This window comes from Xiphophorus hellerii, chromosome 4 (genome assembly GCF_003331165.1).
Source record: "Xiphophorus hellerii strain 12219 chromosome 4, Xiphophorus_hellerii-4.1, whole genome shotgun sequence".
NCBI lineage: Eukaryota > Metazoa > Chordata > Actinopteri > Cyprinodontiformes > Poeciliidae > Xiphophorus > Xiphophorus hellerii.
This window is the reverse complement of record NC_045675.1, coordinates 13,876,423-13,892,665: the sequence shown is the minus strand read 5'-3', so window position 1 is coordinate 13,892,665 and position 16,243 is coordinate 13,876,423. Positions and strand designations below refer to the sequence as shown.

Here is a 16,243-nt window from a genome sequence, read left to right as displayed (position 1 = left end):
CCAATTAAGGCAAATGACACGTCTAAAAAATCTTTTAGGTAGCATCGACAAATTTGAAGCTGTGTTCTTTAAAGAAATTCACTAGACCAAAAATATCTTTTTTGCCATTGAAGGAATATTTAACAAATTTAATGTGTCTTTTTTGTAGGTTGCTAATTTAAAGAAGGAATCCGAGTTCCACTGGTATAAGGATGATGCAGAGGTTATCCCCGATGTGAAGCCTGACCTGAGCTCAGGAATCTGCAAACTGCCAATTAAAGAGGTGAGAAGAAGAAAAAAGTGTTTCTTTTAGTGTCCTGCTGATTTAAATTAAAGTGAACTGTAGTTATCTTAACAGATGTCCATGTGTTTATGAAAATTTGTGCTAGATTCTATAAATATAGACAAGGTGAAATAAAGGAGTCTGCAAAACCAGACAATATAGATATAGTCTCTATTTATTGATCAGTAAGCCAAAATTGTGGAAAACTATGTATACTCTAAAGCCATAAGTACTTACAAAATATAAAAATACATTTTACAGTAGGAGTAAGATATACTATCAAACCTGTGCAAACTAAACTTGCTCCATGTTTTTATTTTTCTCCTCTAGTTCTCAATGAAAACAACGGGAGTGTACAAGGCCACCATCAGTGATGATAGAGGAAAAGATATGAGCCAAATTGACATCTCTGGAAAAAGTATGGACATTTTTAGGTTTCATTTATCCTAAATTTGAACAGTAATTATTGTGTGTGCAGCTGCCTTATTTTATGGATATAAATAAGTAGGTCTACAGAAAGTATAAGCCAGCAGATTACTTGGAGGAAAACAAAACATGATGTAGAAACGCACAAAAAAAATCTTACTGAGCTGCAAGCTTCAAAAATCCAAATAATCTATAAGTAATTTTTCTGTTCAAGGTTATTTTAAATAAATTTAAGGTCCTGCTCTCTTGTTGTTCATGTTTTGGCTCCTGTTTGAATCTCACATGCAGATCTAGGCTTCAGTGAACCTACAATGATCCCTCGCACCTCCTGTTTCAAATGTTATTCATTATTTATTGATGCCGCTGGGATGTTATGTTTTAAGATACAACACAAGGAGCCAAAGTACTCAGCTCCTTCACCTGCTGAAGGAAGGATATATATTTTAGTGCTAATACTATGAAACTTGTAGCAGCTTTTTAACACACCGTTTCTTAAGGAACTGAAATTTTCAGTTGAGTTTTTCAGGATCCTCAAGAGGGCAGCAATGTGTCTTTTTGCTATCCCATTTTGCCTTACTCCATGTTTGTACATCTGCTTCTCTTTTAGCTTTTGACGAAGCCATAAACAAGCTGAGCCAACTGGCTGGTAGGTATCTGAACCTTGTTTACTCACACAGATTACTCACCTCACAAGCGCACATAAAAAGAAGTAGTAAACACCAGTTGGATCATTCGTCATGCTAAATTTACAGAAAACAGATAACAGATTAGGTAGATCCATCAGCGGTGAGATATTTTTTTTCTGCTTTCAAATTCTGCACACTCCTGAAAACACATATGCTCACATGCATCAGCATGTTGCGGAAGTTGCCATGCAGGAAGCATTGGCCATCATGTCATCATGTGATGAAATCACTTTAAAATTCCTCTGCACTGTCACAGTGACACTGTAGAGGAGCATCTTACTCCTATTTTAAGCAACATTCACTTGACAGCTCTGCAACAACTGTTACAGCAGCGGTTGCAGAGGAGAGGAGGGTTCATTACTGTGATAATAGGAAACCATGGTGATGTGACCAGGTGAATGACACACTTGTCCATTTGTAAAGTGCAGCCAGCAAAGTTGCACACAGACATGGTGTAGTATGAAAGAGCCTTTATGCGTGTAATGGCTTTAAAAAAAAAAAAGGCAAATAAAACCTCTCATGGCTGCAGTGGTTCCCTCAATGCTGCATAGTCTGCTTCCATGAATGTGCCCCATGCCTCATTAGAGCAATTTCACTCTCTGAGCTGGACAAAGGTAAAACAGAAGAGGAAACTCTTCAAGTTAATACAAATAACATTTGCTACATGACGGATAAATAGATGGCAGGAATGATGTGACTCTCAAAGGCCACGCTGTTCAGCAGCTGTTGGTAAAACATTATATTGATTACAAATCTGCACAACCACCTTTAGGAGCCAGCGCTGCAGAACTGGTCATTAAGTGCACTGCAACAGGCATTCAGCTTCAGTGCCACATGAAGTATTACACCTCCGAGATGAACATCAGCTGGCATCACAGGTGAGAAATTTGATTTGCAAAATTATTAACAATGCAAGGATCTGCAATAAGGCATGCCAGGTTCAAGTATGAGAATAATAAAGCAGAATTTCATCAACACACTGACAAGAAAGGTCGAGGTTTAGTTTTTCTCTCAAGTTAAACTGTTAGGAATGACAAGAAGCAGCAAACCACATAAATCTATTCATTGCCCATTAGCAAACTCTTTCATTACCATGGTTATTTCACAGGAATTTCTTTTCCTGTTTTGTGACAGACATCACACCCCTATTATTTTTAATAAACTGCAGAGCTCCCTGTGGTTAAAAGCACTGTGTTTTACCCCAGAGATTACATTTAAAATGCAGAGAGAGAATGTTGCACAAAAAGCAGGCAGAAGACATGAAAAGACAACTAATGGAAGTGCTGAAGATTAATGGAAATGTGAAAAAAATGGAGATTAACTTTTTACAGAATTCTTTTGTGAGTCTGAAAATTTAAGACATACTTTGCCACTACATTTGAAGATGTACCTAAAAAAGGCTACACACATCTACACTAACTTATCCTCTCCACTCTTTGTGCTCAGTGAGCGTAAACTTACCCACAATGACAAGACTGTGATTGGAGGAACACCTGCTATGGCAACAATGGAGGTATGATTGTATCCTCCACTGAATCTCATGTAATTATAAGGTGGATCATATCTGGATAATTTTAGGACCCTGATCATCACAGGAGGTTTCACTCATGTTAAAAGTCTTGAAAGAGCAAGAGACAGAAGGACACATGAAGGACCTTTACCATTTACAGGTCCTTGTAAAAATGCTCTTGGTCTTTTCATGGTTTTTCTTTTGATAGACCAACACAAAGCAGTGCTGTGAAGTGGAAGAAAAATTACTCGGGATTTTGATGTTTGTTACACAAAAAAGTGAAAAGTAGAAAACTGGGACATGCATCCTATGTCTTTACTCTAATGCCTCTAAAAAAGCGCCTACAACCAATTTCCTTAAGAACTCCATTTGTAAGTAGACAGATTTGAAAGTAGGTTTCAAACCTATCTGTGGTAAGACTTAAGTATTGTTCTGAGTTTGAGCTGGCAGAGAAGAATTAGCAAAGATTCCAGTCTCTAAACGCGTAAAACTAGTAGGGAAATCTGCAACTGTCCTACGTGAAACATAGCTTTACAGAGTGCTGATTGAAGAGAGGCTGGATACAAAAGCATGCCACACTTTTTAGATTTTTACTTCTAAATAAAGAAAAACTATTTATTATTTTCCTTTCTTGTCACAATTATGCACTACTTTGCGTTGGTCTATCACTATGCACAACTTTGTGTTCATTGTGTTCATTAAAACACACATTTGTTGGATTAACATGCAAAATGGGAAAGAGAAATTGAAAGGGGTTTGAATACTTTAGCGAGGCACTATAAATGTTAAAGTTAACAAAACCAGATTAACAGCTGCAGTTTTCTCCTTTTTTCAGTAAACTCTAGAGCACTACTTGGTAGATATCTTGATGCTGTGAGGTTGTAACACTATGCAGATGAGATTGTTGATCACACTGTTGAGCAGATTACTTGATTCATAGGTCATTGAGCCCACGGAGAAGGATAAAGGAGCGTACTCCATTGTAATCACCAACTCTGAAAATTCCCATAAACGAACACTGGATCTCAGCGGTGAAGGTCAGTGGCTTTCCTCTTGCTTTTAATTTTTATAAGCTCAGTAACCAAAACAATAAAAATAACACAATAACTTTATGTGTATGCCTTTTAAGGCATCAGTTTGTATCCTTGAACATTGAAGTCCCATTTCTATCAGATACAGGAACCCAGGAGAACAATTTCTCCCCCTCAAGACTCTAAACTCACTGCGAAAAATGAAGAAAAGCTTGTTCTTTGCTCCTTCACAGAGAATGGCAGCAGCTTAAATTCATGACATCTGCAATGCAATCCTATATGTTTACTTGCAGAACCTTTCTGTCTGACATCTGTCTTTCACGGTTCTCATTATCTTCCTATCCAGTTATACTTTGGCAGATGCTGGACAAATGTATTACTCCCATATTGCATTATTCCTCTCCTCCTGTCCTTACTTCTGCAGTTTAAAATGTAATGCTGAGTGTCTTGATTTTATGAAGATGGATATTTTGCAGCATATTGCACTAAAATAATACTCAGGAGGCATCAATGTTGTGATCAGTCAGTGGCACTGACTGTCAGTTCTTGCTCTTTGCAGTGTATGAGAAGGCGTATGCAGAGTTCCAGAAGCTCAAGTAAGACAACACACTTATGGCTGTTCTTTACTTTTGCCTTAATGTGTATATTTAGTAAGAGTTTCCTTTAACTTTGGCATGCAAGTGTAGGTTTCACATTCAAACTAATGAATTCCCCAGATGATTTACATTCAAACACAGAAAAACTCTGAAATAAGCTTTGATTTCTTTTTAGTTGAAATGCAGAGTTCACCTGTTATTTTCACTGAAACTTTTGATAGGATTTACCTACTTGGCATAATATCTTCCACACATTTGCTAATTTACATTTTTGTTTCTGGATTTGATTTGCGAGTTGGATTATGAGGTAATGGTAAATAAAAGTGGATAGCAAAAATGAACTTCCACATATAAGGCTTTCTTCTTAAATAGAGGTCTTTCAAAATGCCGTGTACAAGTAGCACAACTCTGAGTATATGTATTTATAGTATTATGCAGGAATCTAAACATTTATAATTTTATGACGATGCTTTTAGGATACTCTCGTTGCATCCATTTTCCATTCGTCTGTCCATCGTTCCTGTGGGTCATGGAGCTTTTTAAACAATCTCTAAGCCTAAATTCAACCACCCAGTGGAAGAAACGCTTCCACTGGATGAACTGTTTCATCTGGGAAACTGTTCCCAGATGAAACAGTTTCATCTGGGAACTCATTCTTTTGGTCGTGATTCAGTGAGACAAACCAGTAAATCAAGAGCTTCACTTTTCAACTCAGCTCTTTCTCCTCCATCACAAACAGGAGCAGCACCCTAATTAGTGATTTATATCACCTGCACCTGATATTTGGAGGCGTTGACTCTGATCCCAGATGCCTCGTAGGTGCGTTTGAATTGCGTAAGAATAGTTTGAATAGAGTATGTTGTGGTTTGAAGATGACATGAAGACCAATCCATTTGCAAAAAGCAAACAAAAAACCATGAAGTTCCCAAATTAGGCACCTTCTTCTTCACAAATACACCGTAATAGGATGCTGTCCATGAACACACCACTGAAGCGTTGACAAGGATAATGCATAACATTCTGTCCAGAAATAGCAGTCCACACCTAAAACAATACAGCATAATACGCTCATGAACTGTGAAAAATCATCTGAACAGATTTTACTCACCATTTAAACATATGAAACTACAACTACTATTACTACTACTAATAATAATATATGAAATAAAAATAGTAATACATTTGCGATTTGGAAAGGTTCACTCCCTTTCTGGGAATTAGTTCAGTCTTATACTTTTTGCCAAAATAAGAATCAAGAGTATAAATAGAAGCAAGCTAATGAGGCCATACACATTTTTGAACAGCCACTAGAAAAAGAATAAGTGAGAAAAAAATTTAAAACCCAAGCACTCTCATGCAGAGTATAGGCCATCCATATCCTCCATCTAATTAACATTCAGAGAGACACATTAAAGCGCAAGATTTTACAAACACATTGAAACAAGTGACACCCTGCTGCCCTTTTGATTGAGTATCAACACGCCAAGAGGAGAAAAGAGTTCCTCTTGCCATCTGGTCCATTAGTTGACCTCTGGTCCCGCCATGCTGCTCAGACAGCCCCAATACCAAACATATCTTTTTTTTTTCTTTCAAGTGAAAGGTTTAGAAATCCTCTAAACAGTGTAATAGGATTTGGCAGCACACCCAGAGTTCCTTCTGACAAACCATCTGACCACTGTGAGTTAATCAGAAATAGAAAAGATCGTGTCTGCTCTCAAAAACAGAGCCAGAAATGGAGATGCAAACATTTGGTGGTTATATTTTCATGTTATCTGCTACATTTTTAATCAAAATAAGTTTGGTTTTTTTTTTAGAATGGTTTGAATTTTAGAAATGTTTTTCTTTAAAAAATAACCAACTTTATTTGTATTCCAGGGCTGAGGCATATGCTGAAAAGAGTGAGTTTAACCCTCTTACTGCTGCTGCTTTTTAATTCAGTTCTTTTGCACTTAAAAAATAGAGTGATAATGTTAATAATGGTATATTTCAGACCGTGGTAAGGTTGTGGGAGGTCTGCCTGATGTTGTCACCATTATGGAAAAGAAGGTGGGTGTTATGTGTTTAGACACTGCATGTCCACTTTTCAATCTAATACATCATCCCTTTTCCTTGAATAGACCCTGAGTCTAACATGTACAGTTTGTGGAGACCCCAAACCTCAAGTATCATGGCTGAAGAACGGTGCAGAAGTTGAACCTGATGACCAGGTAAATTACCTGATGTTCAACAAACAAAAGATCTAATTATTTCACAGCTTGACTTTAATTTAGTGTGCTTGACTGAAGCACTTAATGAAATACTCTGTGTAAGCCCAGTCAACCACCATTTGTGCTTTTATCTGACTTCTAAAAGCCAAATAATGCACTGTTGTGCAACAAGGATTAGCAACATCATTTGGCTTATGTAATTTTTAATAGTTATAATGGATAATATAATATAATATAATATAATATAATAATTTATTATTAACAAATTATTCATGAAGTTAGAAATTCGTTTAGTTAAACAAACAGTGTCTGGGCCCAACCTGATTATTAGGAATCATTATCCAAACAACATTCAGTCTCTGTCAGGTGCTGTTCTAAAAATGCCACCCTAATATGGAGGCATTACAGAGCAGTGGGTGAAGGATTGAATCTGACACTGCTGGACAGCAAACACGCCGCACACACACCCACACACACACACACACACACGCCTAGTGCACCCCCACACTCTCATACACCCCCTACATGCACACACACACACACACAATAAGCACAAGCAACTTCTCTCCGAAATATGAGAACGAAACAAAACAGTAGTTTCACATTAGCCTGATAAAAACCAGCCCCGTGTTCTACGCATTGATTTGTTCAGAGGGTCTGGGACCCTCAGTTATTGAGAAGTGATTGCTTGCTGGAGGTACGGACCCTTTTGCAGTTTTAAAAGAATGGATCTGATTTTATCCAATCACTAAAGTTTTTCCATGACGTTTGTAATGCACTAACTCGATGAAAGTTATCGGAAATTGTGTTCGGTGTAAACAACCTGTGGGGAGTAGGGTCAAGACCTCTTTGCCAGCAATAAAAGGTTGTGTGCATTCCTCTTGTTCTTTTAGAACATTCAGAATATTTAGTCTTCTTTCACTGCCATTGCTACAACTCTACATAGGCAGAGTACATTTCAAAAACAGTGCAGAAAATCAACATCGTTATTCACAACTCCTCCCTCTGTTTGCTGACTGAACCTGTTGAAATTCAACTGAAGAAACTTGGCTCAATGGGAGAAATCCCAGATGCCACAGATCAACTAAATGGTACTCGCTTCCCATTTTTAAGATCTATGATTAAAGATTTTTGCCATCAGAAAAGAATCCTTTAAAATTGTCTGTTGTGAAAACTAAATGAAAGCCTAATTATGATTTTTTTTTCTTGCATACTATAGCTATTAGTTCTAAAATTTGATATATTGTTGTTTATCAAAATCTTGTAGATGGATGCATCTTTCGATACTAAGTATTTTTGGTGGACTCTAGGTTAGGCCTGTATTAAGAACAAAGTCTTTCATCAACAATATGAACTCCATCTACCATACTTTATAGCCGTGCTTGCCAACCAATATAGTTCTATACAGTCTGTCCTGAGTTGGTACACTCTCTTTGAACAGCATCCTGCGGCTCTTGACAGCTTTGAAGATTTAAGTTTGAGCATCCGTAGTCCAGGAGGAATTTCTCTGCAAGTTTTTCCTTCTCTTTATTCATGCCCGCCCCTGCTAATAATCTGTCTATCACAAGAACTGCAATCCTTGGTGATGTGTTTCTCAAATCCAAAGGGATGCCTCTCACGTAACTTGTTAGCTCTGATGGTGCAGAAGGTATTAAAATGGACAGAAAAACAAACAGACCTGTATGCAGAGGAAGAGAATATTACTGAGAACCTCAGAGCTAAATTAGAAGAAAAGCTTGAGTAGAGGTGAAATAAGGTAATTAGTAAAACTATAAAAATAGAGAAACAATTCTTTTTATAGTGTCCATGCATCTATCAGGAGTAGTGGAAAAGATACCAATTAATTCTCATCATTGTGCTATTAATTAAAAATAAATAATGTTTAAATCTAATGTGAAATATTAGCTTTTCTGAGTGATAAATTATGCTTCACGTTGTGAGCGACCCATCCTGCTTTTTGAACCTATGTTTGTTTTTCTTGCCTTTTTTCTTTTGCAGTATGTGGTCTCTCTAGACCAGGGTAAGTTTGCTAGTCTGACGATCAAAGGTGTTTCCATGGAGGATTCTGGCAGATATACAATGATTGTCCAGAACAAATATGGAGGGGAATCTGTGGATATAGTGGTGAGTTTCTCTGCTGTGCACTCCAAATGGTTGGAATTATTCAAAGATATGACATTTCTCCTGCCATCTGTGACCATTTTAATGCCTGAATGTTATATATATATATTGCTTTTATTAGACTACGCTTAAAAGCTGTCATGTGAAAATGCATGAATTTAAAGGTTTTGCGCTCCTCTCTCCAGGTCAGTGTGTATCGCCATGGGGAGAAAATCCCTGAGGCAAAACCAACTCTGACCCCTAAAACGATCATCCCTCCTAAACTTCCCATTGAGATCCCCCAGCCCAAGACCCAGCCTGCCCCCTCTGCACCCAGTCCTGCCCCCTCTGCTGCTCCAAAAGCAGCTCCGGGGAGAGGAGTGAAGAGCCCCACTCCTTCCCGGAGGAAGTAAAAAGCATGAAAGCCACAAATGAGAAGGCAGCGTATTCACACGCCGCTGCACATATAGACCACAAATAGAAACTTTTATTGGTCTTATCTGGTATGGGATGGAGCTAAAGCATTAGCATTAAGAGGTCAGAAAACCCTGAGTATGAGTAAAACAAGTCTTTTGACTGCAAAAGCATGTAAAACAATTTGTCTCTTTTAAAGGAGATTTTATGAAAACAACTAAAATATGCATAAATGAACAAAGAGGGATAAAGAATTTGTTCATATCTGGAAATGGTATATTTGGAAACTGAAAGTAAATGAATTTAAATAAAGCAAGAAGTTCAAGAGTAAAATCTGTTTCATTGGATATGTGTCAATCTTTCTTCAGTTCATTGATGTTCTATCCATCCATCCATCCATCATACAAAGAGGAAAACATCCATGGATATACCCAATTAAATGCAAAATATTAATAGAGCAATTGTTCATCCATCCATTTTCTGTACACCCTTGTCACTAGTGGGGTCAGGAGAGGTGCTGCTGGTGCCTATCTCCGGCGAACATTTCGGGCGAGAGGTGGACTCACCCTGGACAGGTCGCTAGTCTGTCGCCAGTCTGTCTGTTTATAATGAAAAAAACTCACATACCTCACATGTATTAAAATACCACATAAGAAGAGAACATCCCATTTACTAATGGGAATTACTAATGTTATTCCTGAAGAGATTTCTGCAGAAAAGTTGCCATTTTGCAATGAAAGAATCCAGAGTCTTGTCATGTCAGGTTTTTCTAGATTCTTACCCTATTTATTTAATGACACTCAGGAAGTTTTTTATTCTGCATCACTCTTCACGACCAAACCCTCACAGAATCCCATTTCATCTTTCCATTTCAACAGCACTACTTGAGTTTTCTAATAATAAAACAATTATATTAATGTTTTTTTTAAGTGTCTTTCACAACACACAAGGACACTGTACAGAACAAGTTAAAAGCAGAAACATTTGAAGCTCAGAGACTTGAGTGTTGTCACTCTTAGCCTCAGTAGACTGAATAGATTCTGTATTGATCACATTCAAGCTCTGCTACATGCAAAGCAGGGCTGTTCGTATAGTACAGGGCCCATTATCAAGCCATTGAGGTTATTCTGAACAGATGGGATATCAATAAAGAGCATTTCCATTTGATTTTACTGTATAATGGAGGAACTATGAAAAAGGAGCTGGACTATACTGTATACTGATTCCAAACACTGGTTGCATTATGAATTGAGATGACTCTGTGAGTACTTCTGCCTGTGCTAGAAGAAAAAAAACTATCAACTTGAGACAGTGTCAGCAAATATTTAATATTACAAAATAAAAATGTTATTCATTATAAAACATTGATGGTAACTCAAGTATAACAAAAAGCAAAGCTAAATCCAGTTCAATGACATGGTCAACAGTGTTGTCAACTAATTAAGTGGTCAACACATCTGCATCCAAAGTTTGATGTTTGAATGCTTTTCTCCAGGTCTGAAGGGAGAAGGCCAAGAATAGCTTCCTAAATTAGGATTCCATTGGTTTGATCTTCATACTGACAAATCAGATCATCCAACACTACAATTCGACAACGAAGAGTTAAAGTTTAGTGCTAGATTGTGTTAAGAAGATCTACAGTCACAAGTCACTTAGTCTCAAAAGAAAGAAAAGACTTGAATCAAAGAAAAAAATGCTTCAACTTCAATTTCTGCTGTTTTACCTGAGACCTGACGGAGAGAGAGAAGCATTAATTAAAATTCTCAGGTACTTATATTCTAAAGGTTATTTAATTTCTGAAAGACGAAAAGTGGTGACGGAGGAAAGATTAACAGAAGTTGATTTTGAACTTCAAAGGAGCCAATGTTTTGTTTTAGAATTCAGAAATAGGCAGATTTTGCCTACATTACATGATTGTTGGATCTGATAAAGAACTTGATGGCATATTAATTCAACAAGGGCGCATGATAAAACCCCACACCACCATCAGAGACTACTAGGCCATCCCCAGGCAACATCAAACTAGCTTAAGCCCTGTGGGCAGGAGCAGAAGAGGACGACACCGAGCCCTCCAAGTCCAATTCCTTTACCCCACAGCGTCTGTATGTGTGTCTGTGGTAGTGTTAAATGTTGATATGGATGCTGGTGCATATGTCTAAGTCTATTAAAATTGGGGTTGTGGCTGGGGTGTGCAAGACTCCACTGCTAGCTGACAGCATAGTGTTCCCAACCCCAAAGCCCTATGTGTCTATAATGCAATAAAAGTGAAGTGCAGGATGGGGTCAAACTTGGCGGGTGGCCTCTGCTTAGTGTCCCACCCACGCCTCCACGGCCCATCGTCACACATTCCAAGACCCTACTTACTTGTGGTGTTGCATTATGTTAAGACCGAAGGTGTGGGAGCCAAGGTGCTAGTCTTTTGGGGTCAGCTCCCCAACCCAACTGGCCTCTACTTGGTGGGACAAATGATTTTCATGACAAATTGAATTTTTTTTTACATCTCTCTCTTCTAATGCTGATGTACAAATGGTAAATGGCCTGTTCCTAAAAGGACTCCAAAGTGCTTTACCTAATATTCCTTCACCCATTTATCCACACATTCACATGCTGATTGTGACAAGTTACTACTACATTGTGGCCACAGCTGCCCTGTGGCCATCAGACAGAAATGAGGCTGCCTTACACAGACACCACAGAGTCCTCCGACCACTGCCAGCAGGCATAGTGGGTGAGGTGTCTTGCACCAGTTCCAGGATGAGCTCCCACCACCATCGCCACCACTGCCCCGGTGCAAAAAACAAGAGGATTAACAGTTTCTGAGTCACTGACTCAAACAAAATTGCTGTGTGTTTGAAACAGAAGTAAGCTGGGTTGTAAAAAGTGGTCAGCAAACTTCCTCCTTCTGATTTTATGACTGCAAATATATGCCAACGTCCTATTTAACACCACCACAGTGAGATGCTGAACAAGCCAAAAATCCGCTGCCAATGATAAACCATGCTGAGCTTTAGAGTGGGGCTGACCAAGAAATGTTGTAAAAAAAAACATGATTAACAATAACAACAAAAATAGTACCAGTAATATACTATACAATATTCTAACATAAACAATACTGTGCAGTCTTTAGTTAACATGAATTATGTGCCACCCTCATGGTCTTCATATAAACGGAGGCATTGACACAACATAAGTAGTCAGGTTTAAAGGACTTGTGCTGGAGTGCAGGAGGTAGTGATGGCAGAGCTGATGAAAGAGATAGTTGATGAGATTTGTGGTTCATTAAAGCTGATGAGAAGAGCAAACAGAGGGGAGAACAGGAGTAGGTAGAGGGTAAAGTGATTGTTTCTGTGTTTGCTGTTGCTAATAAAAGACAGAGATTACACTTTGCTCAGCCTGTTTACTCATTCTGTCAGAGGAAAAGAGGTTGAGAACAAGAGACAAGTTGGGTGAATAATGTCAGGATCGAAAGAGACGAATGCGAGATTGAGGTTTATGGTGTTTAGTGTTACTTCTGCTGCTGAGTAGCTGATGTGTCTGCTCTGTCAGTATGAGACATGCCTTGGCATGCTTGTTAACAACTTGAGAATGAGCTGAGAGAAAGAAGAGAGCTTTAGTAAATTGGAAGTCGTGGTGGCATTTGTGTTTGAATTCTTTTTTTCTTTTTTTTGCCATTTAAAAAAGCATTGTGTGGTCAATGCTTTTTTTGTGTGCATTGAGGTAGACCTTGAGAACTGAATGCAGATAGTACAGTGCTGTTGTGTGACAGCGAAAGAGTTAGGAGGCGCAACAGAGGAAGACAGAAAACAGTGTTTGTTTGCAAGAGCTGGTGGGAGGGAAAGAGACACAAGGATCTGATTCATTATGATGTTTTGCTGATCATCTGCTGTGAGATCTTTTCCCTGACTTTTTAATTATTTTCACATTTTTAATCAACATAATTGAGGCCAATCCACACGTTGCCATGGCAACAAACTTTTTAATTCATTGAAGACGGGTAATGACCATGAAATACACATCCGGTTCATGAGAACACGCATGCATACAAACACACCAACGTAAACACCCCCCTACACACCCCTTCTCGATTACGCTGCACACATGCATACCCACACACACATTCACTTATATACTGTAGATGAGTGTTATCTAAATGGAATAGCTAGCCAGTACTGATAGCATGAAATTGTGTTTCCAAATATAACACCGTGTCATTGGAGTGTGTGTGGGTCTGTGTGTGTGTGTCACAAAACCAGACCACAGAATATATGTCTCACTAGAATTCACCACATGGGGGCACTATTGGAGCACAGATACGCATTCAAACACACACTCATATTTAGGCACATTCAAATACATGCATACACACACACGGTTATAGACAGACAGGACTTTCCTAATTAAAGCCAGTCTGTTTAAACAATGAGATAAACTAGGAGCAGAAATATTTTGAGAGTGTGTACAATACCCACTGATATTAGAATACCACTGTTATCTCCATGCACACTCACATTGGCCCACACTCAAACTCAAAAACCAGACAGACAGAAGAAGCATGTTATCCTATAAAGTTGTATTCTTGTAATTTTTTCTCCTTTTTTACATGGCATAAAAAGGGCACCAATAGGAGAGAGGCGGGAAGTAATGACCATGAAAGGGAATAGTTTGAACAGGCAGAAGAAGAGGAATCATTCTGGATTTTAAGACAACATAGCATTAAAATGTTTCAATAGTTGGATATTTTTTATATCATCCTTGCTACAATACATCACTATTGGTGGAAGTTTGAGTTTATGTTGTAATATGTGGGATTTAGAGACATCTAGTGACAAAACGTGAAAATGTAAACAACCTGCATGTGAAGAGTCATATGGCGCCCATTTAATTTACAATGGTCTAGTTCAATGACTCTGCTTAATCTGCCTACATGCTCGTACTCAAACAATAACCAATCAATTTTGACTTCATAGACTAAATGAAGTGTCAACTGTCTTCTCATAACATGGTATCCTAAAGGGTGCAATATAATCAGATACAATATAATCATGTAAATAATCTTTTATCTCTCAATTATTCATGAATTTTTTTTTTACTCCCTAAAAGAAGCAGGGAACATTTTACGATTCAGCAGGTAGATTTTTATTATAATCACTGCACTGCTATGCTTCCTTCAGTCATTCATTGCAGTTTTACATAGAAACCAAAAGATGATGAAAATAATTGTGCGAGTTTAATAATAGTATTTTTCTGTAGGTATGTTATTTGTCAAAACCTATTTGGTCTCCTGCTCAGAGCAAACGTTTACTGGAAGGCTGGATGTGCATCAGCTGGAAAATGAATCATCTAAACAAGGAGGCAAGTTCAGTGTTCACATCTGTTTTATTTACTGTGGGAGGACAACGTGCTTTTTCTGCAGGGATGATGGGTAGATAAGCTACTCACCAGCAACCCTGCAGCTTACCATGACTCAGTGTGAATGTTGGATGTTTCAGTGGTGCAGACATCTGTCAGCATTGGGATTTAAACACTGGATTTCTGGACCATGGACAGCACACCCACTTGGCATTCTGGACTGTAGTTTTAATGCCATTTTTCTGCACCTGTGGATCCTTATGCACACTAAATGAGACACCCTGTCAGCACTGTTCAATAAATTATTTTGTGTGGAGTGGAACAACAACAATGACAAGTGTAGTTCCTAGAATAGCTGTGTTGGTGTTTCAAACATCTCCCAGAAATCATGCAAGCACTTGTCTTGACAACCAAAGTTTAGGATATAGGGCCCACACAGTCCCCTCTTCACCTTGCGTAGGCTATAATAAACAGTGTTGTAATATGCATCTCTTTTCCCCATATGGTAAATGACTACATTTATAGTTGCACTTTAAATGTGTATCAGTTTTATTGTAACTTATAAGTAACATCCAGAATGATGGTATTGACAACCTCTCCACCTTGTGCTACTGATAAACATACCATCAATAATCAGTGAAAATATGCATATTTACAAGAAAGAGAAACTTTTTAACAGTCAGAGTTGCTCCCACTTTCCTTGTGGAAAATTCAACTTTGGAGGACGTTCCAGTTGGTTTCTCCAACTGGGAAGTCTTAATTTCCTGGTTGTAACTAGAACTGTAACGCGGCATTAACCGCAATATAAATACAGCTGTTCTGTGAAGGCCTCAGTGTTAGGATTCTGGATTTGCTTGTGCTTGTCTGGGGTGAGCGAGTGTGAGGTCTTTGCTCCTGAGGATCGCTGATTGAGTATGCGGTGCAGCTGCTGCTGCCTTCGCATCTGAGGGTAATCAACTGAGACTCACTGAGGTTCCTAAAGAGCTGCCGGACGTCCAGTCGGCACCTGATGATTAACTGACACCGGTAGAGTCAAGCCACAAACCCGCTCTCCGGTTTGAACCTTCTGAACTCTGTTGATTTCTCCAGCGCTTCATGTTTACACTGTTTCTCTCTGATTTCCTCACCAGAACTTAGTCAAGACAGTTTATTCTTGAATTCATCCAGCAAAGCTCCACTGCCTCTCTGCCTGCTCGCTCTCCAACGAACTCGCCTCTGAAAACACCAAAGCTCAAGAGAATAATTCAACCAACCATCAAACTTACAAGGTGTTTGGTCCAGCTGAAATACTAGCATGGTGGGCCACCTACTTACACTCTGGAGAGGAGAGTTTTAATCAGAGAAGCAACTCAGAGGCCTCTGGTAAGCATGCAGAGATTTACAGTTCATGCGGGAGAATTTATTGACATGAAGCTGCTAGTTCTATGTATATATAACACACCATACTTCTCAGATTTATACTTCCTGACATTTTACAATTGCATTTGTTCTATCCTGTCACCTAAAACTCTAACAAAATGCATATTATTACTGGACAAAGTAGAATCCAAATCAGAATGAAAATTTGAAAACTATTTAAAATCCTAGAAGCAAACCCAAGATAAATGTGACCGCAAGATAAATGTTTCACATTTTAAAATCCTCTTGAATCAAAATTCTTTC

General features: G+C 38.4%; 1 protein-coding gene across 1 annotated transcript in view; it reads left to right on the top strand.

Annotated features, from left to right (window-relative positions):
* myom2b (myomesin 2b) overlaps positions 1–9,569 on the top strand; it is a 28,580-nt gene extending 19,011 nt beyond the window's left edge. Inside the window, exons 28-39 of the mRNA XM_032561079.1 lie at positions 149–262; positions 593–680; positions 1,296–1,334; positions 2,147–2,252; positions 2,821–2,887; positions 3,825–3,921; positions 4,475–4,511; positions 6,387–6,409; positions 6,502–6,557; positions 6,629–6,718; positions 8,717–8,842; positions 9,025–9,569. Of these exons, the coding sequence (XP_032416970.1) occupies positions 149–262; positions 593–680; positions 1,296–1,334; positions 2,147–2,252; positions 2,821–2,887; positions 3,825–3,921; positions 4,475–4,511; positions 6,387–6,409; positions 6,502–6,557; positions 6,629–6,718; positions 8,717–8,842; positions 9,025–9,231 (1,050 nt within the window). The 3' untranslated portion in view covers positions 9,232–9,569. The remainder of the gene's footprint in view (positions 1–148; positions 263–592; positions 681–1,295; positions 1,335–2,146; positions 2,253–2,820; positions 2,888–3,824; positions 3,922–4,474; positions 4,512–6,386; positions 6,410–6,501; positions 6,558–6,628; positions 6,719–8,716; positions 8,843–9,024) is intronic.
* Positions 9,570–16,243: the final 6,674 nt, after the last annotated feature.